The 27,134-nt window shown below is 46.3% G+C and overlaps 1 protein-coding gene across 1 annotated transcript in view; it reads right to left on the bottom strand.

Moving 5' to 3' along the window:
* Window positions 1-20,031, bottom strand: part of RGS22 (regulator of G protein signaling 22) — a 56,284-nt gene extending 36,253 nt beyond the window's left edge. The window contains exons 1-10 of the mRNA XM_064154024.1: window positions 19,710-20,031; window positions 19,102-19,130; window positions 15,986-16,048; window positions 10,503-10,724; window positions 5,868-5,953; window positions 5,092-5,245; window positions 4,579-4,738; window positions 2,979-3,651; window positions 2,248-2,409; window positions 1,252-1,432 (exon numbers count right to left, since the gene is read on the bottom strand). Of these exons, the coding sequence (XP_064010094.1) occupies window positions 1,252-1,432; window positions 2,248-2,409; window positions 2,979-3,651; window positions 4,579-4,738; window positions 5,092-5,245; window positions 5,868-5,953; window positions 10,503-10,724; window positions 15,986-16,048; window positions 19,102-19,130; window positions 19,710-19,734 (1,755 nt within the window). The 5' untranslated portion in view covers window positions 19,735-20,031. The remainder of the gene's footprint in view (window positions 1-1,251; window positions 1,433-2,247; window positions 2,410-2,978; window positions 3,652-4,578; window positions 4,739-5,091; window positions 5,246-5,867; window positions 5,954-10,502; window positions 10,725-15,985; window positions 16,049-19,101; window positions 19,131-19,709) is intronic.
* Window positions 20,032-27,134: the final 7,103 nt, after the last annotated feature.

Raw genomic sequence — 27,134 nt, 5'->3', positions numbered from 1 at the left:
CCTTGTCCAAGAGAGCTAAAGACAAAACAGCAATGCTGGTGATTTCCCCACCTCTTTTGTTCCTTAACATGTGCTCATGACTGTCTCAAAGCCACTCAAGGGGTTGCAGGACTATTTTTCCTTGTCAGACACAATCCATAAAACCACAAATTGCAAAAAGCTTCCCTGGATATCCTGCAAGATTCTTCAGCACCCCTTAATAATCACCATGGCTTTGCAACTACGTTTTTAAGAGGTAGAAATACAGAGGATGCCAGGAGCTGAGCAGCTGAACAAATTGTGTCAATCTGTACTAAGATTACCTCAAGCAGCTCACCCTAAGAGATAAAATCACTCAGGCTGGGAGAGAAAGGCACATTCTGCCACACGGTCACTGACAGGAGCACAGTCCTTCTGTGGCTTTCTGGAGACATCAGCTGCGTTCAGAGTGCCCTCAGAAATTCACCCATAGATGCTGCTCTTCCTAAGCTCTTGCAAGCACGGTGGAGCTGGATGATTCAGACGTCCAGATTTCTCATAGAGGAGAGGGCAAGGAGGGCTCCATCAGCTGCCTGCGAGGCTTACAGGGCTGGCAAAGCCGCAGAGCTCGGGTCCTGCCTGCCTGGCCTGCAGCTAATCCCGAGCCATTAACACACCTTGTGAAGCCAGAAGCAGCCTCTGTACAAGAAAGCTGTTTCTGGCTTCCATTCCTGTTGTGATCAGCAGGAATCTGGCTCCTGACCCCAGCTTCTGAACAGGAACTCTATCCCACTGTTTCGCCTCCGTTCTCTTTTAAAAAGCTATAATGACAGTCCAGACCCATCCAATTCAAAGCACCAGAGGTTGGTGTGGCACAGCCCATCCTGTTCGTGATACCAGAACCACAGCCTCAAGTCATTCTCCAAGTGCTTTCTGCCCTGAGGCTCAACACCGAGCTGCTTGAAAAGCTGCAACTTTCACTGCCATTCCCTCTCAAAACCAGGCTTTTGGGGAAGAAAAAAGGCAAACCAGAAGTGACAACCTGCAAGTGTTGGGTGGCTCCCTCCCTCTACTCACACCTGGGTGTGATCCTGCTCTAGGTTAACCTGTTCTGGCAGAGACATCGAACAAGATAGCTGCCACAGATCCTTTCCAACCCTTACCATTCTTGTGACTCTGTGATCAGCTTCCTAACAACCAAGCACCAAAACTTTGTTTCATTGAGTTCAGGGAATTTTGTCATTAGCTTTGATGGGACAAGGCTTTGGTTTGCAGCACTGCAATCCCACCTACCTGAGGAAGGGAAGGTGGCATCCCTGGCATGCAAGACTTCGGTGTCCATGGTACCAATGACACTATTTGTGGAAAAGGATCAATGTCCACCTTTGGTCTCTCTTGGCACATGTGCCAGAGCTTCAGTTTTGCACTGGCAGTTTCTATTGCTGTTGAATGCGTGACACAAAATCTGGGACCCCTGGGGGAGGGAAAAAAAAAGGCAGCTAATAAGTAGAACCTGTGCATGCCCAGAGTTAAAACCCGCTAGTGATAGACACAGGCTTAGCTTTGCACTCTTCTAAACCCAAATAACTGAGTATCAGCTGCAGATTCTGCACCACCGTATGGCTGCCTTTGAGTCTGCAGCAGAGTCTGCCCCATCTATCCCACAGCAAAGAATAGGAAAGGATTGCAGGTCACAGGACACAGAGCACAGCTCTTGTGTGGCACCACAGCAAAGTTCCTAGCTGCAGGTATTCATTTATGCCTGCAACTTGCTGATCCCACCTAGGGAGCCAGAATTTAGCTTATGTTTTGGAAGCAGGTTAGGCTTTGTATCCTCGATTAAACTGTCAGTATGCAAAAGACATTTTGTGTGATAGACATGGAGCAGTAAAGTCTCAGGGGCAAATTCCACGTAGATGTATACACAGAGCATCCTCAGAAACCTGAGAAGAGCAGCATGGGGAATAGGTTAGGACAGAATTAACCTTCTCTACATGCAGGGGTTTCTCTACCCTGAAGCCTAAAGTTTAGTTGAATGGTATCCAAGGCACACAAAGTAGCTCAGCTGTGCTGGCAGTATAACAAGGGCAAATTTCCCTGGCCTCTCAGCAGACTGCAGTTTACTTTAGGCTCAATTGAAAATTCAGAGTCAATGTCTGCTAGCATTTAGGGTGACAGTGGTTCCCATGGCTGCAGTGGGCTAAGAGAAGTGAGACAGACCCAACAGGCTTTTCAGCAGAAAGGGACATTGGTGAGACAGAGCCTTAGTTGCTGTTCATATTTCTGTACCAGTAAAGCAGCAGAGGTTTCACCACTTCAGGCTGGATCCATCTCAAATGCTTTATATTCCACTGATCTCCATGCAGCAGGTCCAGTCTGAGCAACACTTCAGAGCCAAGGCAATAGTCTCCACTGCTCAGCAGGTACAGTGTTTTCATCTTGCTGAGTTGCCTTCAGTCAACAAAACCAATCACACAAGCATGCATCAGATGCTACACAGAGCCAAGCAGAGCTCATCTTACTGCTTAAACTGCTGGCACACAGCATGGCTCTAACTGCAAATGGCAGAAGCCAAAAGGGGGTTTCCAGAAATTAGAGACAGGTTCTATCTGTGAGATGGACTGCACAGTGCCTTGGAAGAGACAAGCTGAGTCCAGCAGCACCTTTCATTAGAGCAGTTAGTCAGGCTGAATGTTCATTAGAGCAGTTAGGCTGAATTCCCTGCTTGATAATTTGTTTTCTCTTTTCTTTTCTTCCTCCTGCCATCTGTTTCTCCACATCCCTCTAACACAGCTTAAATACTATGATACTTCTGACTTCATGTAAGTATTACCCTTCAGAAAGAATTTTGTCAGTTTAAGCAGAGTCATTCCTGACTTGCCCAGTCAGGACACTCATGGTTATTTGTGTCTGCTCTATTCAAAGGTTACCATTTATTCTGAAATCCCCAAGCCTGCACTGATCCAGCTGGGCTACAAGGACTAAAGCAATGGGAGCAACTGTTAAATGATGGGAAGTACCTTTGCTGCCTTGTAGTGTCCTTAAGAGCCTTTAATCTTTCAATATCCATCCAGAGCCACCAGTACCTTTCCCCAGGCGTTCCTTTGATGAACTTCTTGAACCTTTCAAACTGCTGTCTGTTGCCAGTGTCATAAGTCCTGTGACTAACACACCAGGCAGCCCTGCTGCCGGCCCCATCACTTTCAGAACTTGATCTCAAGCTAGCCTCTTCAGTATCTTGTTCTCTGCTGTCTTCCTTGGTGTCCAAGGCAGTGCACACAGAACCCTGGGGCAAGAGCAAGTCTGCCGTTGTGATGGCAAGTTCATGACTTGCTAACTCACGTTTCAGTGCTTCAGGCTGTTTGTGGAAGTCCACATCACCCTCAGTGTCGGCAGCCGCCTGCTGGGGCAGCTCCGAAACGGCTTCTTTCGTTACAGCCTGAGCATGAGCTGGCAGGAAGGATTCTGTCTGAGAAGTTCTGCTTTCCTGTCCATCTTCTTTTGCAGCACGGTCCCATTTCGGGTCCAGATAAACTCTTAATTGGTTGTGGGAGGGAGATTCGGCAATGGCAACAAAAGAATCCTCCTCATCCTCTCTGGATCTCTCCTTAATGATGTCAGCTTTTGTGGATGCTGGCCTTGAAGAGGAAAGGACACTCTGCTGATGGCACTCCCCAGAGAGTGAATCTGCTTCTGCATTAAATCAGAAAAGATCATTGATCTCTTTTCATTCTGGACTCTTTCATGCACATTAACATTTCCAAGGTGAAAAGGGTAACACATTTGCTGCTGCTGCAGAAAGGTCAGACTGTGACACACAGGGGAGCAGAGAATGGCAGAGATGCTTTTGCTGTCACTAGCTAGCTGGAAAGAACTCCAGCAGAGCAGCAGAGCTCAGGAACAGCTTCCTCTGGAGACAACTGTTTACCCAGCTGAGCACCCAGGCTCCTGGCACTGGGTAAAACACCTTGTGCCACACAGCCTCCATGCTTCCTGAGCACCTGGGTGTAGTATGACCAAGGTCCCAGTTTGTCATGGGACTGGTTTTATTTTAGGCCTGTAGAAGCCAGTAAGTGATGATTCTCTACTTACATTGGTCATTGCAAAAGGCCTCTGTCAGTTGGGTAAGATCTTGTCAAACACAGGACAGCAAAGAAATTATTATGTCAAAGGCTCTGGAAACATCTAACGATCACAGAATACATCTTGTGGGAAGAGACCTCCAAGATCATCCAGCCCAACCCTCAAGCCAGCACTGAAGGGTCAACACTAAACCATGTCCCTGTGGCTGCCACACCAATCATACACTATCAAACAGCCAAAGAATCAAGGCAAGAAAGCCTTTCAAAACATACCAAATGGAAAAAAGCCCTAACAAGCCCTCAGGTGGAAGGTACAGACATCTATGAGACACAAATACACAAGAAAAGAGGCTCCTACTGAAGTACCTGGCTACAGGTCAGGTGTCAGTGTTGTGGCTATGGGCAGCAGCCAGCCCCTGTCTGCAGCCTGAGACAGCAGGTAATATTCAGAAGGCAATGAGTGGAGCAGGCATTACCTGAAAAGCCTTTTCTTGCAGAGCTGTGTAGCAAATGCTATGGCTGAGCCACTCTTACTTACCCAGAAAGCTTTCCTGTTCACTTAATGAATGCTCTTTTTCAGGCTGCCCAGGCAAACACTGAGTGTCCTGAACTTGACCAGGATCTAGAGGATGCAGAAATGAATCTGTAGTGTCCCTGGATTCACTCTGTTTTGCTGTCCTGGTCCGAGAACCTGTGGCCTAGGAAAAGAAACATGGCAGCATAGTTCCAATGCCTCCCTTTGCTGCAGCACTTCTGACAGCAGAGGGCTGACTCTCTGCAGTCATCTGGTGCAGCCTGCTTGTGTAGGTTTCTGTTAGAGTAGTTCCCAGTGAAGACAGCTCTATGGCAGCAGCTGAGCAGGCTTCTAACAGCTTCCATTTAAGCTGTATCATAACCTATCAACCTTCTTCCAGAATCTTCTCTAAAGAGCTTTGGAAATAAGGGATATTCAGAGAATCAGTTGTCCAGTTAGGTTGTGTCCTCAGCTACAGCAGTTTAACCTGAAACAGTCACTGTATCTTGATGCTACACCCAAACATGTTGATTTTACCTGGCCAAGCCTCTTCAGAGTCAACAAAGAGTCATCTTCCTCAGGAGGGGCAGAACCTGGGTCTTGCTTCCTTACCCAAGGATAATAGTCACTATCAATAATGAAATTAATGCCAGTCTTGCTCCATTCCACCTGTGATATCAATTTAGCTAGCCTGAAATTAAATGTTGAGACAATAAAATAGTTCAGTTTAGCTTTTAATCAGGGAGAGAGAGTGTTGATTTTTTACCCAGAACAGGCAATCAAAAGCCGTGACAGAACTGAAAATAAATTGCTACAGAGACCTTGGTGATCTGCTTGATGATTTCACTCCTCGCCTGTTGCCACCTGTCAGCGCCAGCACTGCCATCCCACAGCCCAGCAGCTGCTTTGTACTGGCAAGCAGAACACTCTGTAGAACTGCTCTCATGTGCATCTCTGCAATCCCAAGCCATACCAAGAAGCTTTTGAACGTTCTGATGACTGACCTAGAGCTGTTGTCCCGACTGCAGATCCCCCCGCCCACCCCATCACCACCAGCACTGCAGCTCCTGGTCCTGGCACCAGCAGCGGCACAGCAGCACTCACACTCACTGCACCTTCAGCTGGCAGCTGCGTGAAGACTTCAAAGCATTGATCACCAAGTGAAAAAGTCTCTGGGTTTGCTTTATGCTAAAATGAAACAAAGGTGACCAGAGGTGGGAGAAAACATGCTAAGAGTCGGGGCGAGATGGAGTGGGCAGAGGAGACAGCCGCAGGGCGGCAGAGCTGAGGGGCAGCGGAGGGGCGTGCGGTACCTGTACTCGAAGTAGCAGTCGCTCTCCAGAAACGCTGGCAGCCTTTCCTCCTTCACCCACTGCATCGCCTGCCCTCGCTCGAGGTACTGCTGAAACAGAAACGCCAGAGCTGGCAGCGTGCTTGGCTTCCCTGCTTTGCCTGCCATGGCATCCGTGCCCTCCATCCCCCTTCCACAGAAGCACTGCTTCAGGAGGGCAAACATCACCTTTGTTACTCAGTTCAGCCTGGATCTTGCTGGGACAATTGAGTTCATTTACTTTCCTTCAACAGCTGTAGACACCTGAATCTGATTTCATGGTAAGAGCACAGAAAGAGCACTTTTAAACCAAATCATGGATGTTCTACCTTCAGAAGTAATGCAGGCATGAAGCATGCTTGGATTGTACAATACCTAGTGCAAATTAAATTATAAGAGAAGACTGCAGGAGGACTTCAGAGCTGCTGCCAGTGTCTGAAGGCATCCTGCAGGAAGGCTGCAGAGGGACTGTTCCTGAGGGTGCCTGAGACAGGATAAGGGGGAATGGTTTGGAGCTGAGGCAGAGCAGGGTTAGAGTGGAGCTGAGGAAGAAGTTGTTGAGTGTGAGGGTGGTGAGAGTCTGGCCCAGGCTGCCCAGGGAGGCTGTGGCTGCCTCCTCACTGAAGGTGTTGAAGACCAGGCTGGATGAGGCCTTGAGCAGCTGAGTCTAGCTGAGAGGTGTCCCTGGGCATGGTGGGGAGGTTAGAGAAGATCAGCTCTGAGGTCCCTTCCAACCTGAGCCATTCTGGGATTCTATAGATTTTCTCAGTAGGAGCCTGCTCATCTTTCTGACTTGGTCACATTTATACCAAAACTCTGCCACATTTTTTCACAGAATTTGAAGAGTAAGGAGCTCTTAAATCATACTCCCAGAATGAGAGCAGTGGATATTAAAATCCTGCCACAGGCTGACCACTTGTCACCTTTCCTGCTGTTGTGTTGGGCTGCATTGCCCACAGTAACTCCTCCAGTGGAAGCCCAAGTGCACTGAATCAGGCCCCTGGCAGGCTCTGCTCAGGCAGGTTAAGCTTCAGAGCCTCAGCAAAGCAGAAATGCCTGCAGAGCGGTGTCCAGGCTGAGAGGGAGATGTTGAGCAGCAAACTGGCTGACTGGCTCCCCAGGAGGGACAGGCACAGAGCAACAGAGCAAGCTGGATCCCTTGTTCCACAGCATGCTCACTGCCCAGCAGGACAGGGGCTGCCTGGGGGTGCTGGGACCTGTGCTATGTTCTGTAGTTTGGAACGTTCCTTCTGCTGGGCTTTGCGTGTCTCTGCTCCAGTTTCTGGGGGGTTCTCCTCTTTTTGTTCTGGTTTGTGCACTGCAAGGGTGGTTTTATCTGCTGGGTACCCTGGTACCTTTTCTCCTGGCTTTGTTTCCCCTTGGTGTAACCCAACATCCCTGCGATAGAGCAGTAAATCGTCCTTATCTCAGCTGACATTTCAGCTTTCCCAGCTCTTTGCCTCCTTGCCCACCCAGAGGGGAAGGAGAAAACCCCTCTGTTGTAATTGGCCTGCTGGCACTCAGTTGCCAGCTGAGTTAAAACCAGGCCAAGCAGCAAGCTACAGAGAGCCAAAGAATTGTGCCCAGTCCTTACACAGAGAACAAGGCTGTGGGCCACAGAGACCCACAGCTGCTTCCCTCAGCAGGGACACAGCACACTTGGTGTAAGGCTTTGGGGGTGCTGCCCACCCTTAGGGCATTACATGGTTTATGAATCCGAGGTGCATTTCTCCTTTTAGTGGAGGTGAGGCTGATGATTTAGAAGAATTTAGTCACTCCTTGTTCACAAAACCAGGCAAGGTTTGGGCAGGGATGGGTGGTACTTGCTGTATCAAGTAATCAGCGTATGCAGATTGCATTCTACATGCTCTTTCCATGAGCTAATATTCCATTAGGGACAAGGGTTATTTCTGCCTCATCTAGATCTGGGGGGCATTACTCAGAAAGTGGGTGGTTTCATTTAGAGAGAAGAAAATATCTCAAAATATGGAAAGCTTATGTTGGCAGTGACTCAGACAGTGTAATTTGTGGAGATGGAGACTAATTGCTCCCCACCACACAGTGTCTGCCTCTTTTGGGTAGCTGACAATGCTTTTTTCAAGTGCAGAAGATTGTCTCTTTATTTTGGCATTTCATATTTATGTATTTACTGACTCCCAGCCCACTTTTGTGTCTGAGTGATTCATAACATGCTCACATCTGTACATGGCTGCTACACAAAACTCTATCTCCTATCAGGAGGACAGAATCTCTACTCCCCCCTTACTCAGGGAAAGATGCTACATTTAATCCCATGGGATTTCTTACCTCGGTGAGCTTCCTTGCCCAGTCAGCCTTAGGCCTTGCTGGGACCCAATCCAGCAAAGCTTTTAGCACGTGTTTAAGTTTAAGCATGTGTTTAACTTCCCTTGATTAAAGCTAAACACATACTTAAGTGCTTTGCTGAGCTGGGGGCTCTCTCAAGTCAGGTATGTGGGATGCCAGCCAGTTACTTTCCATCGCCATGATCAATTCTGCCCAGTGCTGCAAGTTTTTTTTCACCCTATATTTTACACCAAGTTGATTTGGAGCATCAACGAGAAGATGCTTCCCTCCCTAGCAATCATCTGCAAGTGTGCATGCACACAGGCAGGCAAGTTTTGCTTGCCTGTCAATTTCGAACACTTTGAGAGGGAAGCACAGAGAAACAGACTGCTGGGTGTATTTCTTCACAAGATTAGTGTTTCAATTCAGGCTGTGGCCTGAAGGAACTGCTAGGATTCTCCAGTCCCAGCTCATTTCCATTCGTAATGTGCTGCCCATGGACACCGAAGCTGACTTTTTGTAGGAAAGCAACATTCAAGCAACTGTCAGTTGTAAAAAGAAAAGTCACCACCAAGGCAGCAGCATCCTCTGCTGCCTGCAAGATCAAATCCTGCTTGATTCTAACTGAACTACTTGATGGTGTTAGTCTGGGATGGCTTCTGGTTCAGTCGCAGCCTTATACAATGAGCCAAGCTGACTTCCAACTTTGCTAGTTACAGCCACAATTCTTGGCCTGCTCTTTGCAGGCCATTTTGTTCCAGCTCCACTTTGAGATCTTGAGCTGAACAGGATGAGGCACCTGTTACTTGTCCTATAATCAGGGAAGGGAAAAGAAGAAACATTCTCCTTTCCCCAAAAAAAAAGGAGAAAAAAGCATAGTGAGGCTTAGAGCTCCCCAAAAGGCCACAGCGCTCCCATCTGTGGGAAACAGCCCAGGGAAAGGAAGGTTCTAAACATTACAAGAGCGGCAGTGCTCCAAACCCCATCGAAGATGCAGGCAACAGGGACGTGGTTTTGAATTGGTCAGGGCTGTTCACGGGTTTAGTCATGTGAGGTTATCCCAGAGAGCAATGTTAGTCACACTCGCACCAGCACACAGCACTTCCTCAGCTGAATCCTGGCAGCAAAAACAACTATCAAGAAGAGCTCTTCTGCTTCTGTGCTCTCAGGTGAAGTGTTTGTTAGAACAATTACCTAGCTATGTAGGGAGAGCTGTGAGCCTCGTACTGGTATAGCATTGTGCAGCTTAGGTGCAGGTAATTGTCCTGGTATAGCATTGTGCAGCCTAGATGCAGGTAATTGTCCTGGTATAGCATTGTGCAGCTTAGGTGCAGGTAATTGCAATCTCACATTACTATTTTATTAAGTGTCATTGCCTTTTGACCTCTCTCAGCACTGTTTGCTTTTCTGAAAAATCATTAAGTTTACACTGGGCAGAGACTTCTCCAGCTCCCAGCTCCCTGCTTCTCTCTCAGCTTTCCAGCTATGACATCATTTAGAGCAGCTGCTTCTGAAAACAGAGCAAGACCTTAGCCTGGCCTTGAATGAAATGAACTGAAGTCACATCAGTCACACCAGTGCAAAGTAAGCAACAAAGGAAGAAATGAAGTATCCCAGAAGTATTTTTGTCTCCTCCAAGGCTGCTGCTTACAACTAAACTCCCACTGTCTTGTATTCTCCCAGGTGCATATGGTGCTTCAGCTCCTGCTCTTAACCTGCCTAATGTGGGTATGAAGAAAGCCCTAAAAGTAGAGAGGAGACCCAAACTGATGTTGCCCGAGGAAGTTAACACAAGTTTTTTTTTCTGAAGTCCAGCCTAACTTTCCTTTAATTTAGCCTTCTTGCTGCCAAAGATTATTTTCTCTGGCCACTTCGACTGATGTTAGCTATGCAAATCCCTTGGGAATTAATGGAAGACAGAGCCTTGTTTTGCCAGACCACAGATGAGCTCATAGCCACACAAGGAAATTAATTAATAAGGAAAGACTGAGATGCATTAGTTTCAGTCAATTTGCACATTCCAGGGATCACTACTAAAGCAACTGTTGTCATAATATTTTTTCTTTTAATATTCAGAAGTATTCAGACCACACAACTGCGTCCTGCCCTGCAGAGTATTCCTGCAGGATGTACAGCTGTGATCCCAGCCACTGCTCTGCCAGACGTGTGTGGGGCAGGGCATACTGTGGCCCATCTTTCTGTTTTCCTAACACAAGTTAACATTTTTCCCAAGCTACCAAGCCAAAGACAACAACTACTGCCAGCATCCCTACAGCAAGAGCTAAACATGAAGCGGAGGGTGCAAGATGCTCACCACGGTGTTGTCCTCCGGAGCAGCAGCGAAGGCTGGAGAAGCACTGCAGGGTTTGGAGATCTGCCCAGCACTCTTTGCTTTCCTCAGGATGCCGTAAATGAAGGCTGGAGACTTCTGATCATCTAGACTTCTTTTCAGCTGGCTTTGCATGTGTTGTGGGGCATCATTAACAACTTCAAAAACCCCAAAGTCAGAGTTAAACTTCACTGGCTGAGCAAAAGTCTACAAAAGAAGTTTATAACATTGCAGTGAGGGAACTCTTTAATTTGACTGAGTTCCTTTTCATGGCAGAGAAGCACCCTACAGAATGCAAGCTGGTGTTAGGAGGCTTCTTTCTCTTACCTGCTGTAGTTTGTGTTCAGGGCTCAGAGAAGTCATTTTCCTGTGTTCTTCTCTAGTCTCTCTGCTGCACAGATTCCCAAAGCATTCTTACTTTCTGTCTCAGCCACGCTTCACTGCCAGGAATGCAACTCATTCTAGAGCACAGAGCATTCTTTTTCACATGTACACAACAGATCCAGCACTCAGATCTCTAGAACATGTAATTCACTGTGACTTCAGTGGCTGTTCTGCAGGAGACTGCTTACCCACAGGATCGGATCTCCTCATTCATTACCACAATCAAGGCTTGAAAAGACTGGTAAAGAAGCTGACCTTTTAAATGCGAGGTGCCTTTGAGGCAGATGAATCTGGAGATTTCCACGTCTAGGAAAGGCTTTGTACCACATTGTTACTTGCAGGTCAAGCATCTACCAAACCCTCGGGCCTGCGGCGGATTCTGTTACACAGCATTAGTTCTGTGAGATCCTGGCTATAGAATCAGCTTCAGCTACCTGATTGTAACTTGTCAGCTCAAAACCCCCACTTGGACACACTGAAACAGAGCCATCTTTCACCTTTTGAGCTCTAGTGCTCAAAAGTATTTAAAATATTTCCCTAAGAGACCACCTTGACCAAGTTTTCTTCCTTGAAATAAAGCAGAAAAATATGGATGGGGAATGCCTGGGACAGACACGAATATGAGATTATACAGAGTATCTAAGCAGCTCCAGGCTGAGGGGGAGGACAGGCAGGCACACTGTATCTAAGAGCTGAATTAAATCCTGCCCAGATCCAGACCCGGTGCCAAGGCTCCTTCTGTCTGCGTTCCAGACAGGATCCCGCCTGGCACTTGTGCAGTTGTCATTCCCTTGCACTTCAGCACGGTGCTTTTCATTTCCTCCAACTTTGTGGTGTATCACACAGAACTCACACATTCCATGTATGCTGAATGAATGCTGCACATAACACCAAGAGATCTTGCAGAGCAGTTTCATTCTTCTTCACACCTGTGTAAGCCCAAAGTAACTATGCCTGTGTCAGCTCTTTCGCTGCTTCTGTTCGAGGCCCTTCGGTAGATCGGTGCCTTGCGGAGCAGTGCCCGGAGTTGAGCCATGTGGCTGCAACATGTGGTTACAACATTCCCTACTTATCCCATAACGTCTCGCTGTGGAAGCTCAGGCTGGCAAAGCACGTAGCATGTGAGAGCTTTAAGTGTGTGATTAGTGCTTATGACATCAGACTGTCACTGCTCAAAGCCACGCATTAAATTGCATTAGTCTGTTTAGTTACCTAACTCCAGCTGAACTCCTGGCTTGGTTTTCGTTCTCTGACACCTTGTGCCTCTTTTGGCATTAATTTTCTCCAGGGTACTCTGCACTTTTTGGTGTTTTTTCTCTCCAGATGTACTGAACAGAATTTTAAAGAACTTTTTATGTGCAGTAGGTTTCTCTATACCTCATTCAGACCTCCTCCCACTTTGCTACGTGTACATTTCATTTACTGTCAAACCTCATTTAGGCTGCTCCCAGCTTTTAAGTGCGACTGAATGAGCAACCTTCATAACCTCCTTGTCCTACCTTGTTTATGTTGTCATGCTTTAAAAAGCAAACAGAAGAAAGCACACTAAGAAGCAAAATGCTTTGGTCAGTCAGGATTTGCTCTGCTCTTGCTTCAGAAAAAAGCCAAGTGCAAGTTCTGTAACAAAGAGCCACCCAACTAACCACTGCAACAGGCTGCCCAGGGAGACGGCTGGGGCTCTGTGCCTGGGGATATTCAAGGTGAGGCTCGACAGGGCTGTGGGCAGCCTGATCTAGCTGAGGATGCCCCTGATGACTGCAGAGGGGTTGAACTGGGTGAGCTTTGGAGGTCCTTTCCAACCTAGACCATCCTGTGATTCTAACTAGACACAACCAGATTATTTCAGTTCCATGTTGTTCAACTTGAAAACTAAGACAACATTAACTGACCATGCATCTACTCTTACTTAACCCTTTGCAACTTACACATTCTAATTAACTGAAAAAGTTGATGCAGTAAACCAGGTGCTAGGGACAATTTTTAAAAGATGAAGCATCTGGGGAGTCTGACTACAAGTTATCCATCAGACAAATCTACAAGTAGAACAAAAGAACATACACTGCTGGGATAAAAAGAGGAACACTCCACACACTTGATTGAAAAAAAAGGTGGTTCTAGTCCAAACTTTGAGGTTTTGGGCCAAGGTGTAGGTAGCTATCTCCAGGATCATCAAGATGCACACATGCTTTGGTGTCAGAGTAGCCAGATAAGCCATCTTCTCAGACTGTCTTGTCAAAGCATTGAGTTCAAACCTTTGATAATGGTTTTTGAAAGAAATCATCTTCAGATTTGAAGCCAGTAACATTGTGGTCACTTGGTAGCTTTCTTCCTCAAGGAAACCCAGAGGCAGGAGTGTCATTTCCTGAATACAAGTCAGGTGGAGTTAGCTTTTGTCTCTCGTGCAGCCCCTTGAGGTTGCAGAGAGGAGGGGGTCCCCATTAGGACCACTGGTAACTGGAAAATGAGGGGTAAGGCCCCACCATGGACAAGATGGAATTCAAGCAGCTTGTAGAGTGCAGGAAATATACCCAGACAGTTCTGAGCATTCTTCCCGAGGCCTCCAACACCAAGCTGGGAGGTGATGTTTGACTTCCGAGTTGTGTATTCTTGGATGTTTTAAATATATTGATGAAAGAGTCAAATTCCAGGGATGCATTACTGGCCAGAAACAGAAATGTATCCAGGCCAATGTTTCTCTTAAGCCTTTCGTGTCAGATTAGTTGCTAAGGAAGGTGTAATTCATTTGTATGTCATGTAATTGGTTTCTGCTACTGTGAAACCACCATACTGCTGGCAACAAGTGCCCTCAGGAGGGGGCTTTGGTATTATTTTACCCTTCAAAAGCACTTTCTGTACAATCTATCCTTCATTCCACTACCTTTAGAACACCTAGCTATCCATGTCAGATTGCACTCAATATTACTATAGCAACAGAATCACTTAGAGGCTGCAGTGTAAGTCAAGCACCAAGGAGGCTGCAGCAGCAAGTCCCCAGTGGTAGATTTTCTGTACGCCAGTGGTGCATTATCAATCAAGGCAGAGGCAGTCTCTTAAAATAGCCATCTGCTACCCCTGGCTTCTGGGATGGAGTCACACACTATTTGCAGTTTAACTTGTTGCCTAACTACTAGCACACCTGGGTAACACTGTCACCAGGCAACGGCTCACAAGCAAAACAAGAATAAAGCAATGGAAACTTCAAGGCTGTGCTTCAGCAAAAGCCTTCTGAGGAGGAGAGGGAAATTGGGAATATAAGGTATTCAAACCACAATACTCAAGGTACTAATAGAACTTAAGGCTGGAGAGAGTAAATCCCCAGGAAAAGATCAAAGTAAACCAAATTACAAGAACATTACAGCTAAAAGAGCATCTCTTCTCATGAAGATAACTAAATGCATAGAAGAGAGACCATGTGTCATCTCAGAAACTGTCAGGATTTACTCCAGAGTGCCTATGAGCTCTTCTCTGTGGCCTTCCAGAGCCACCAGGAGCACCTGGACAATCGCTGCAGCTCAGAGCTGCTGAGCTGTGCCAGGACTGTGGGCTGAGAAGCTCTCTGAGGCCAAGCAGAATTTTGGCCTCCAACAGATGCCCAAGGAGATCCAGTGACTAAGCAGGCTGAGCTTCTTACTTGCTCCATCGCCTGTGATTTGGGGAACACTTGCAGCAGAGTTTCCAAAGAGGCATCAAAGGGTGGAAGATGGCATCCCTGTGCTAAGAACAGTCTGGCACGTGGAAAGAGGCTCACAATAAAAGGGGGCATAGTTAGGCTTGGATTTAGGCAGATATCCTAAACCAGCTGCAAGGAGAGGGTGAAGGGAGGAGGGAGGAAAATCCACAGCCCTCTGAGCACACGTTTTCTTCCATGCTTCCCTAGCTTTGTCAGAACTATTCTTAGGACTCTTGCAGCGTGGTGAAAGCAGGTAAAGGCTGAGCACCTGCAAAGCTACTATTGCTGCCATGCACAAAACCCTCTCTGACAGAGTTAACACCTCCAAACTCGAGTGCAAGGGTGAAAACTGTCATGAATAACCTGTTCTACCATCTTTAGCTCTGCAACTCCCACTATGTGCACTTTTACACCAGTCTGTGCTGAGGCCTAGAGAGAATGTCTATCTCTAGTTCAGTTTGGTACACCTGGACCATAGCTGAACTTCCAACAGCAGCTGCACCATGGTCTTAGGTCCAAGGAGCACTAAGAAACATTCTAGCCCTTCCTAAAGCTGGTGGTGGCTCCTACCAGGCAAGTTGCAGAAATGCAGAGATGTTTCCGTAGTGCTGGACGGCAGCACTTTAGGAGGGGGACAGCCTGTGGGACAGCTCTGGTTAGATTAGCTGGGAGAGCCCATTAAAGCCATGAGTGACAATGTGGAACAGTCTGTGCCACTTTGCAGGGGACTGCGGGTGTGAGCATGGGGAGAACGTGGACAGTCAGGGCCAAGGCTGAAGTTAGGTGAGGTTGCCACACCAAGTGAGCAGGACAGGATCTGTGACTCTCATGTCAACAATATACAGCAACTGGTTAAATACAGGGCACTGAGTATGGTGAGTCAACTGCAACTGGATCGGCACACAGATCTTTCCAGCTGCAGATGGGAGAGGAAGAAGAGAGGAAGAGAAGGGGAGTGCCAACTCTGAGACCTTCACAGACTTGAAGAGAAACAGAGCTGGTTCCTGTGCTAAAATGTTTGCATTAATCACTAAGTGCACTGCCAGAAGAATGTGACAGGGCTAACATTTGTTCTATCGGCATGCCATGACATTGGAACAAAGCCAGACTCCTTATGCACTCTAAACGATTATTTATGTGTCTCTTCCACTTCATAGTCATATTATTTTGGTGCACTGTGATTTCAGTACACCACTTTGCAAGAAGGAAAAGCTATCCCCAGGAGTCCAGACAGAGTTGTTTTTCTGATGCTGACAGCAACACTGAGCTACCATAAGAGTTGTTACCACTAGAACACAGACAATGCCTGGAAGCCATTTAGCTACCAAGAGGCAACATCAAAACGTTCTAAGATGAGTTAACTGCTTACTAGTGAGGTGTTGCAGTTTGCAAGAGATTTCTGTAAGGTACTTACTGGAAGACTCAAAAATTCATTGAAGTAGTCCACAAACACATCATCTGTGGCCAAGCATTCTTCCTGCAGAGAGACACACAAAGCAAAGCTTTTACCAGTCTGCACTAACATGCTCTGAGGCCGCTCCTAGCATGCTCCGAGCGGGCTCCTGCCTCGAGCGGCGCTCCAAACGGACTCACCTCAAGTGATGCTCCTAACATGCTCTGAGCACACTCCTGCCTCAAGCAGTGTTCCTAACATGCTCTGAACACACTCCTGCCTCAAGCAGTGTTCCTAACGCGCTCTGAGCACACTCCTGCCTCAAGCAGTGTTCCTAACGCGCTCTGAGCACACTCCTGCCTCAAGCAGTGTTCCTAACACGCTCTGAGCACACTCCTGCCTCAAGCAGTGTTCCTAACACGCTCTGAGCACACTCCTGCCTCACGCAGTGCTCCTAACACGCTTCTGAGCACACTCCTGCCTCAAGCAGTGTTCCTAACACGCTCTGAGCACACTCCTGCCTCAAGCAGTGTTCCTAACACGCTCTGAGCACACTCCTGCCTCAAGCAGTGTTCCTAACATGCTCTGAACACACTCCTGCCTCAAGCAGTGTTCCTAACGCGCTCTGAGCACACTCCTGCCTCAAGCAGTCTTCCTAACACGCTCTGAGCACACTCCTGCCTCAAGCAGTGCTCCTAACACGCTCTGAGCACACTCCTGCCTCAAGCAGTGCTCCTAACACGCTCTGAGCACACTCCTGCCTCAAGCAGTGCTCCTAACACGCTCTGAGCACACTCCTGCCTCAAGCAGTGCTCCTAACACGCTCTGAGCGCACTCCTGCCTCAAGCAGTGTTCCTAACACGCTCTGAGTGCACTCCTGCCTCAAGCAGTGTTCCTAACACGCTCTGAGTGCACTCCTGCCTCAAGCAGTGCTCCTAACACGCTCTGAGCGCACTCCTGACTCAAGCAGTGCTCCTAACACGCTCTGAGCGCACTCCTGACTCAAGCAGTGTTCCTAACACGCTCTGAGCACACTCCTGCCTCAAGCAGTGTTCCTAACGCGCTCTGAGCACACTCCTGCCTCAAGCAGTGTTCCTAACACGCTCTGAGCACACTCCTGACTCAAGCAGTGTTCCTAACACGCTCTGAGCACACTCCTGCCTCAAGCAGTGTTCCTAACGTGCTCTGAGTGCACTCCTGACTCAAGCAGTGCTCCTAACACGCTCTGAGCACACTCCTGCCTCAAGCAGTCTTCCTAACATGCTCTGAGTGCACTCCTGACTCAAGCAGTGTTTTTTCCATAAGTCATGGCCTGCAAACCTTTGTCAAATGGCACTAGCTGCTTCTGAGAACATAATCATTGAAGCACTGCTATATTCCAGGCACTCCTCAGCAATTTCAAAAATACAGGAGAAGGTAAGTCCTTTGCCAAGAACTCTCCACTAAAGCCTTTCTAAACCCTGCAGCTTCTAAATGCTGCAGATGTGCATGTTTACCTTTGAGAAAGCATGCACAAGCCATGGTCTAGAAATTCTCCACCTTTTATAGCTTTCTCTCACGCATCTAGGAAGGGGGAGCCTGCCTCTTCTCCCATACTGCTGCTTGGGGATGTTCTAGAGGACACTGGGGGAACAAAAGGAAGTTCACTGCCCTATAATTGGGCTCATGAAGCAAGCAGCCATACTTAGGATCTGACAGAACTGGGAGAATGCTCATTGACCTCACCAGAAGTGAAGACCTGCATCTGCAGGTGGTTTTGTACCCTGTCCAACACCTGCATTTCAGACCCTGCTAACAACTCAAAACCCATAGAATAGACAGATATTTCTTTTTGCTGACAAATCAGCAAGTATGGATCATAGTCTTCTACTGTGCTTATCACCACCACCTCTCCCATTGCCATGCAGCAGAAGGTGAAACGAGAACATTATTCCATCAACCTTCAGAAACCTGTCTTCAGTGTAGCAAAAACTCAGAAAACAGGTTTTAATAGCTGCAGTTTCTTGACTATGCTATTATTTCTGCCCTGCAATGCTGGAAGAATGCATCTAAATCTAATATATTTGGCAGTACCAACAAAGGTCTCATGACACAACCCTTTTGGCTCTTTCCCAGGTTGATTGCATTGAAACGCACTAGCGAGGAACAGCATTAAAGAGAGATTCTGCAGAGTATCCCTTGTATGCAGCCAGCATCCTGATCCAAACTCCAGTATAAGACAGCTTGTCCTCAGGTAAGGAAGAAATCTTGAGCCAGTGCACTTTAAAATGAACTCAGGCAGGCTCTTGTGTGCTGCTTGGCAGGTCAGAACCATACCCGATGGTGTTTGTCCGGCCAGGTCCTACATTTACTGCTTAGCACTTAGAGTTGCTGCTGTGACTGACACAGGACAGGCAAACTCGCGACGAACGCTGCCCCCACTGCAAACGAGGCTTTCTGCGCTGCGGCGGCACGGACCTGGGCTTCTTAAGGCGCTGATGAAACGAGCGAATTCACCACAGCCTTTGAAGTCACAGAAAAGCCTCTCGCCAATGTCGCTAGGGCAACCGATCAGATCCAGAAGTCAATCCAGCAAGGGTTAACGTTCACTAAAACATTTGTCAGCAACAAGCCGCAGTCTGTCTCGTGTCTGGGTTGGGTAATGCACAATTAGATCTGACACTGATAAGGATGAATCTGAAGGTGCCCAAGATATGATAATACCCCATGAAAACATTCTATTATTTCAAAAGACTTACTCAAAACAATTCAGTTATTACTGGCTGAAGTATAAACTCCTTAAGAACATGCAGGTAGCGTGGTTTTAATTTGCCAAGAATGTAATCCTCTGTAGTCTCATATAACAGCAAGAAATGTGCACATGGTGCTTGATTCATCAACTAGACTCAGCTGCTCAAGGCCTCATTCAGCCTGGCCTTCAACACCCCCACCAAAGAGGCAGCCACAACCTCTCTGGGCAGCCTGTGCCACGCTCTCACCACCCTCACACAAATGAGCTTCTTGAATTACTCAGTACTCTATACTTAGAGGGAAGAAACAAGCAGCCTAACAGTTCCCAACCCCCTTTTTTGCCAGTTATTTTTTCCCTTGTGGTCGCATGACCAAATGAACACTCAAGCCTTACAAAGCATACTCACAAACACTTCTTCTGTTACAGAGGGAGGCTCTGAAACACAAAAGCAGAACACAGGTCATGCACGAAATACAGGCAAGCTTGTTCAACTTCAATTCCTGCCCAGAAAGACAAAGTAGCGAGGCATGACAACCTTCCTGGATATTCTGAAATAAACCAATTTCTAACAGCATGCAGCAAAGGTGAGCCATGCATCAAAAGGCTGGCTAGCACAAGAGTCACTTAAGTGTCATGCAAGCATTATTTACCCAGATGATTTCTCATATAGAGCAACTTCTTGTCAGCTTTCCCTATGCAAAATCAATGAGAAGCTTGCTAGGTTCAATGGAAATGATTTGTATGAGACTCCACAAGCTTTAAGGAGCAACTATCACAAATTAGATGATAAAAATAATAACAAACCCCTAATTGTAAGTGTTCCCAGATAACCAATTCTCACTCGTTCTAGGAATGTATTTGCGATGCCAGTTGAAGGAAGTTCTCTATTCAGACTAATGAGTTGCGCTGGGCCAGTTTAAAGCCAGCAGTACAAATTCCTGCTCGTTTGTATTCCCCTCGCCGTAGCAGAGACAATCACCCAGGGCCAGCCCCCTGCACAAGAGAGTTGCTTACCGGTGGTGATCCTCTTCGACTGCATTCTGAGTCTACCCACAGGAGGGCCAGCACTCACCCCTGCAAGTGTGCGACCTCATTTGCAAAGGTGGAACCCTTGACTGCAGACCAGGACTGGAAGCAGCAGAGCTCCTGGGCCTGGGTGGGCACTGCCGGCCCGCAGCAGGCAGTCTGGCTCTGCCGCGCAACTCAAAGCAGAGTTGCCATGGCACTGCAGACAATGCAAGGGCTGAACTGGGCAGTGAGCAAAGGCTTCTGCCGCCCGTGCACAGCTCCCTGCGGTCACTCCTAGCAGGCACGCAGACAGTAGAGTCTCAGAAGAGCTGCCTCTGAAGTGGGCACCTGCAGACCCTTATAGCAAGAACAAAACTGAACGCTCTTTTCTCAACTGCCCGGAGTTTCTTAGCCCAAAAGAATAAATTCTACCATCTCCTACCTTAGCCAAACCCTCCAGACACGTGGGATTTTGCCTCAAAAATCAAAATCTCAAAACATATGGCCAGTGAGCAATAGATTCACATCACCTGTCAAATAGTTCTGCTCCTGTAAGCAGGCAGTAAGGCTCGATCCCAAGAAGCAAAGGCAGCCCTGTCTATGGCAGCCAGGCAAGAGAAGGTGAGGAGTTTCATGTTGCTAAGGCTGAGATTAAATTTGGGCTATTTCCCAACAGGTACAAATGCCTCTGTTGTGATGTGCCAGCAACACAACCTGTAGCCTTGGTAACAACTTTCCCTGCTCCCTCCTGCTGCCAAGGCCTGGACCTGGTAGAATTCCAAAGGCAGCTCCATTTTCCCCCAGTTAAAGTTTATAAATAGCCCATGAGGAAAGAGAACAGGTACGAGACACGCAGGAGAGACTCCCACAATGTTAGTTTCCTCCTTGGTTCAAAGGGGTTCTCCAGGACACCAGAAAAACTCACATTTCTAGGATGGTCAGCTGGCCCCCATGGTTAATTACTCATTCAAAACATGTCAAGCACTGTTTAAAAAAAAATAAAATGCAAATGTGCATCTAGAAGGGTCCCCAAGGGCAGCTGTGAACTCATTCTCATTGATTTTAAACAGAAGTACCCCATCTCAGGCATAGATGGACCTTCTGTCACGTGATGGCTTTAGTAACTAACCACCTTAACAAAAAAAGCCAACTTCAGCTAAATGTAGCGATTCTTTCTCTGAATCATTGCCATGGTTTTACTTTTGCACCTGAAAGCAACAATCCCATGAACTGGAAGCAGGTGCTAGGAAGCTTGTTTAAATGGCTGCAGAACTGCCACAACAGGATTTATATTCTGAGAGGAAAGCACAAATCAGCCTTCAGATGGCGAAGGCTTTGAACGATTCTGTCGGCAAAGTGCAGGAAGCTTCCTGTGCAGCAGTGTGGCCTGTGTGCTGGGTCTGGTAGCTCTAGTTTACAGCAGTTTAATGCAGTCCCATGGCCATCAGAAAAAGCTAATGCTGACACCTGAGGAAACAGTTACTTGGAATAGGAGCCCTCCAAAGAATGCTGAAAGGAGAGAAAAGTGACCCATTGCTGGAGATAGCTTAGGGGGAGAGAAAAGAGGAGAGGCTTACAAATTAAATAGGAGGGGCTGTAGAGTAAGGGAAGAGATATGATGTGATGCAGCTTCTTTGCCCTGTCAGCATTAGATGTTTGTACTACTGGAGAAGACTGTCAAAAGTCCAAAGGGCTTGACCTCCAAACAAGCCTTCATTTGGATTATCACTGGAGAATATTCCTTGTCTTGTCCCTGTCACTAATGGCCCAAGAGTTCCTATAACAATCTTACTCTACCAGGCCAAGACAGAGGTGTCTTTCAAATTGAAAGACTTGAAATAAAGGTTGAAATCTCTTTGCTTAATATGAGGTCTTGGAAAAGATAAATGGAATTCAGTGGCATACCTAAAAAGTGAACTGGCACTGGGAAGGACCACTTAGCTATTTGTACACTTGCTAGATGACACATGCAAGCTACCTACTTCACACCTGCAGTACCTGAAGGGCCCTTCAGAGCCGTTCAGAAAGTTGCATTAGTGTCTGAGGAAATAACTGTTAGAACCTTAGGAGAATCTTTATCTTTTCCAGTTTGGGGAAGAAGCATCAAGACCTCACTGGAATACACTGCTGCTAAGGAGAGACAGTGGCAGGCTGAAGTGTGTTAGAAACAAAGTCATTCTCTGAAGACAACACAAAAAGTTTTTATAATGAGAATTTCAACTAATCAGAGCTCAGAAAATTAAAGCAAGTGTAACATAGCATAGTCTGCACCTGAAACAGAAGATACCCACCAGAAGCAGCTGTGAGGGGTGCTTCTCAGAGATTTCAGTGCCAGGGGTGGATCTGCAGTTTTGGCACAGTGTACAGAAGACTGCATTGTCACTGTGTATTTAATGTTTGTCATGCAGATAAACTGGACTCCTGCTTTGTAATGGATTCTGGCTGTGCCAATTCAAGCTTTGCAAGTCTACCACCACTTCTTATCTTCAGTTCTGCACGCAAATTTCATGACAACTTTTATTTTTCTGTGGTTAGTTGCAGCTTGGTTTAAGTCAGGTCAGTTTCTTGATCTTGGCTTAACACCTGTCAATTAGAGGGCCAACAGAAGAGGCATATGAAGTAGCTTAGGCAGATAGGAGTCGCACGCAGCAGCAATGCCAAACAGACCCTTTAAGAAGATCACCTCCTGCCACCCAGCAAGGCACACTGAATGCAGGTGCCCTTCCAATCCTGCTGTTATAGTCAGATGTCAGCAACAGCGTCTCAGACCAGGGGAAAAAAGTGAAGTCAGGGTGAAGTGAGAAGATTTTGGGTACATCCGCTTGCAGAGCACAGTAGTGTCACCACAGCAGGTGTCATGATGACATAAGAATCCATAACAAATAGGCACTCCTTACAATTTCAATCATGCTAATTACACAAGGTACAGCCTTCTTATTTTGTAGGTGTCCTGCTTTCCTGCCCATTGCACTCCTGGACTCCAGAAGTACTTAAAGAAAAAGATATTAACTTCCAGAGTTCATGCAGAGTCTTCATTTAGCAGACTAAACCCAGAACATGCTGCCATCTGAGACTGCTTAAAATAGTTTACATGGGAATACTTAGCCCTTTCCCAGTGCTTTTGCTTTCTTGTTGACTAAAGCCATCAGGACACCAATTAAGTAGGAATAAAATGCATGCAAGAAGGTCCTTTTCCTGTGATCATTTTAAATCATGACAGGTTGAGGAGGCATGTGTAGATTCTCCATGCTTTGTAAAGCCAGGATGCATTTTACCATCAAATACATTTCTGTAGTGGGAAATAAAGGCCAGAGTGTGCAGCTTCTGAAACTATCAATCCTCAAACACTTCAGCTGCCACACTTCCATGACAGAGTTATGCTGTGTAGCCAATGCTAGGCTGGCATGGAGACTGCCAGATAATCCAGGTCCTTGGCTGAGCCAGCCATGGAACTGAGCCAGCAGGCACTGTCAGGCCAGTCTGTGATCTTGCCCAGTTCTTGTAAAATCTGGCTGTGTGCCCAGCACAGCTTCACCCTGGAAAGGAGGCCTTGGAGATGTAATCGCATCTGAGCTGTTTCTCATGATGACACTCATCTCTCAAAGATTTTGGTAGGCAGCTCACAGGGCCACTCTTGCCCTGAGGTATTCACATTTTTTCGTTTTTAACATCGAATTACAGTGTGTTAAAGCAAGAAAAAGAGCACAGCTAAAGCTCTGCAAGAAAAGCCTTTGGTGCCCCCTTGTGATAAAATATTTTTATCACGAGAATATGTGGGTTTGAAATCACAAACTGTTTTCAGTGAGGAAAGCAGCTCAAAAGTGAAACAATCTTGAAGGGTTAAGTTGGAGCAAGTAATTTCAGCAATTAATTTGCTTTCTTTTTATCCATTCTGTTCCTTCCACCACCTCAGCTGGTTCCAGTCCTGACACAAGGGCTGAGTTTAAACAGCTTACAGAAAGAGCTATTTTAACGGATTCAGGACTGCATTGGGTTCAGCTGAGCTGGAGTTCGTTCTCCCCAGCGCATCCTTCTAGTGTTACGTTTTGCAGTGCTGTAGCTGAGTGTTGATACCACACCGGGGTTTTGTTCTGCAGTGCTCTAGCTGAGTGTTGATACCACACCGAGGTTTTGGCTGCTACTAAGCCAAGCATCCAGGATGTGCTTTTCCAACATTCTCCCCCAGTAGGAGGCTGAGGGATGGGCAAGATCCTGGGAGGGGACGTGGCCAGGCCATCTGACCCAAACTGACCAGAGGGGTATTCCATGCCATACAGCATCACCTCAGATATAAAAGACCAGGGAAAAAAGGAAATGTGGGGCATTAGGTGGTGGTGCTTGTCCTCTAGAACAGCTGCTACATGTGTTGGAGCCCTGCTTTCTGGGGAGTGACCCAACACCATCTGCTGTGTTTGCTCTGCTTCTGTGCATGGCCTTTGCATCACATCAACTTGCTTCTGTCTTGACCCACAGGCCCTTGGTTATATTTTCCCTCTTCCCATACCATCTAAAAAAGAGGAGTGACAGAATAGCTACAAAAAATGTACTGGGGAGAATTAGCTTGCACTCCTAAACTGAAGCACAGCAGATGTAATAAAAGAAGTCTGCACACCCCATTTGCCAGAGGTTGAAGGTGGCCCTTGCAGAATTGCTGTCAGAGTTTTGGATTACAGAGAGGATGAAAAATAGAGAGGCTTTTAATACACGAGCTTCAGTCTTCAGTCCAGAGATCTATTTCTTTATAAAGCTTCTAGTATTCAACAGAGCACTATACCTCTTGTATTTTCAGCTGCAGAGTTGTCTCTTTACTTCTTGTCCATTAGCACCCAGCTCAATAAGGCCCTTATTATCTTTTAGGCTTCCAACGAGTCTATGCAGGTTCCCGACACTGCACAGAGGCTTATCACAGTTAAGAGCAAAAAAGTGTTAGGTCTTCTTATAATGAAATTCTCAGCTGATCAGAGCTTGAAAGTCAGAATGTAAAAGCCCCTTTTGTTTTTGTTTAATTAAACACACCATTGCCAAGAAGCAGTTAGATTTTGTTGAGGCATCTGCCAAGTGATAACAAAATCTGCTAGATGCTTTGCATCAAAAAGCCCTTCATGATTGACTACAGACAAAGAATTTGTTTATAAAATACATCATCATCACTTCAAAGACTGCATTCACCACAGGACTGAAGCGCAAAGAGAGGGAAAACCCTGAATGTTAGTAGCACAAAATACAAGGTTGAGTAGTCAAAGCTTGGGAAAATGCATGAAAAATGTGGGCTCCTTGCAAAATCTGAGAGAAGAGTGTGGGAGTACTGCCCTGGAGGCTGAACTGCAGCAAGCCATACGAAATCAGTGCTGCCCTTAGTATGCATTGCTCCAAGTACTTCTGGTAGAGAAAAGAAAGCCCTAATATTAGTCAAGGTCCTAAGGAGGTTTTTACCTAGACTGCTTGCCTTGATTCAAAGAAGGGATTGCAAGGCAAAGAGTAACGGGTCGTTAAGACAATCCAAGAGACAAAGGCTGTATCTAAGACACAAGATGAAGGTCGGAGATTTGTGTTAAGAGAGGGCATTTATATCAGGCAATCACAACACTGGGAGGGAGGAGAAAAAAATCTAAGAGGAGGAAGAAATGTATAGAATAGCAAGGTCAATAGCACTGCTGGAAAAAAGGCAAAGTGAGGAGCAGAGCAACCTGGAATAGATTTCCAACACAAAGCTCGCAAGACCATTCTCTATTCAGTTTTAAGGCACAACCTGATGAGTTGACAGCAGAACCAAGAGCTTGGCAGCAGACACCAGGAGTCCTTTCCTACTCTGACACTCCTGTATTTCTTCATATGCCTACAAAAACAGAAACAAAAGGAATTAGTTCTTGTGGCCTAAATTGCCTAAGGGCTACTTTTGAATAACCAATACATGGAACAGGAAAATAACCTGCCAGATGTTGATGAGCTCCTGAAGTGAAACAATGTGAAGCATTTTTAGCTAGTGATAGAACAAACTCACATTCTTATCCTGTAAACAATTAAAAATATTTGTAACATTTTTTTCCTGAGCTCTTGTCACCTAGGAAAGAATGTCAGAGACTTCATTAATTTCCACTTCCTTCTCATGAACCACTTAAGGTTTCTGACTGCTGCTCAAAACACCCCAGATTTATGAAGTACGAGTCCTGCAGCAATATCTATCGGCAGCAGAACACTACTGCTGAGAACTGGGGTTTAGAAGTTAAATCCACAGCTCTGGTTCAAAGCATCAGCTTCACAAAACTAAGTGCATTCCCTGGGCATCCTCTGCAGGCGCTATCACTGCTCCCACTGTAGGTCGTGCCTGTCTGAAGGGAAATAAGGACTGCAAAAGTAAGGCTTTCAGCAAGCAGCAAATAATGTTTAAGATGATACTGAGTTTGATTTCATCTTCCAGAGCAAAAGGCAATCCACTCCTTGCTTACCCAACAATTTGTTGCCAGTCACACAAAGTAAATTAAAACTGAGCTAAAGAGCAATCATGGGCAGGATATTTTTGGAAACTCTTGCCCATTATAATTTCTACCCAAGGACTACTTTTTCATCCCTTCTCTGGGCTTGCTGGAGCACTGACCTCAGGCCTGGGAGGATTAACTCAGCCCAGGAGAAGAAAGATTCTGCTCATGAATTCCTAACATTTAGGAACTGGGGTGTTCCTGTTTGTTTTGTTTGGGTTTTATGGTCAGTTGGTTTGGGGGGTTTTGTTGTTTGGCTGTTTCTTTGGGTGTTTGTTGTTCAATAAGTTTTTGGGGAGGGTGGGGTGAGTTTGTTTTTTTTTGGGGCAGGTTGTTGGGTTTTGTTGTTTTTATGAAGTAGGAAACTACATTGTCTGTTGTTTCATTCAGGTCCAGATTCATACCTTAGTGGTACCTGATAGAGACTAATTGAGACATACAGTATAGAAGGTAAAATAAACCTACAAACAGAGAACCAAAAAAGTTACCTGCTTTCTGTCAACAAAGCAATCCATCACCATGAAAGCATTTTGATTCTTTATAGCCACACTGTGAGACACCCCTTGTGGTCTATTGGCCACATCATCCATCACCCACACATTATGTATGTCACTATTTTACTTCTCCCTCATGAGAAGGCATAAAGGTAGTTTTTAAAGAATTAGAAAAGTCACTGTCAGAGAGGAGCATTACCCAGAGACAAGGAGACTGCCTTTCTCACTTGCCCACACCTCTGATGTAATAGCAGACCACAGCAGAGAACTCATTTCACCTGAACACTAGAGAACAGTTACATTTATGATAGGCCTGAGTTGGATATTTAGTTCAAGACTTTTTAAGACAGATTTAGAAGAAAAAAAGACTGTAAACAAGGTTAGAAACATGCAGACAAACAAAGACCCACATACCAAACTTTCAAACCATAAAATAGAATTCAAGTATTTTTTTCCTTTCA

Source organism: Pogoniulus pusillus, chromosome 14 (assembly GCF_015220805.1).
Source record: "Pogoniulus pusillus isolate bPogPus1 chromosome 14, bPogPus1.pri, whole genome shotgun sequence".
NCBI lineage: Eukaryota > Metazoa > Chordata > Aves > Piciformes > Lybiidae > Pogoniulus > Pogoniulus pusillus.
Note: the sequence above shows the minus strand (reverse complement) of the source record. Positions and strands in the feature narration are given on the sequence as shown.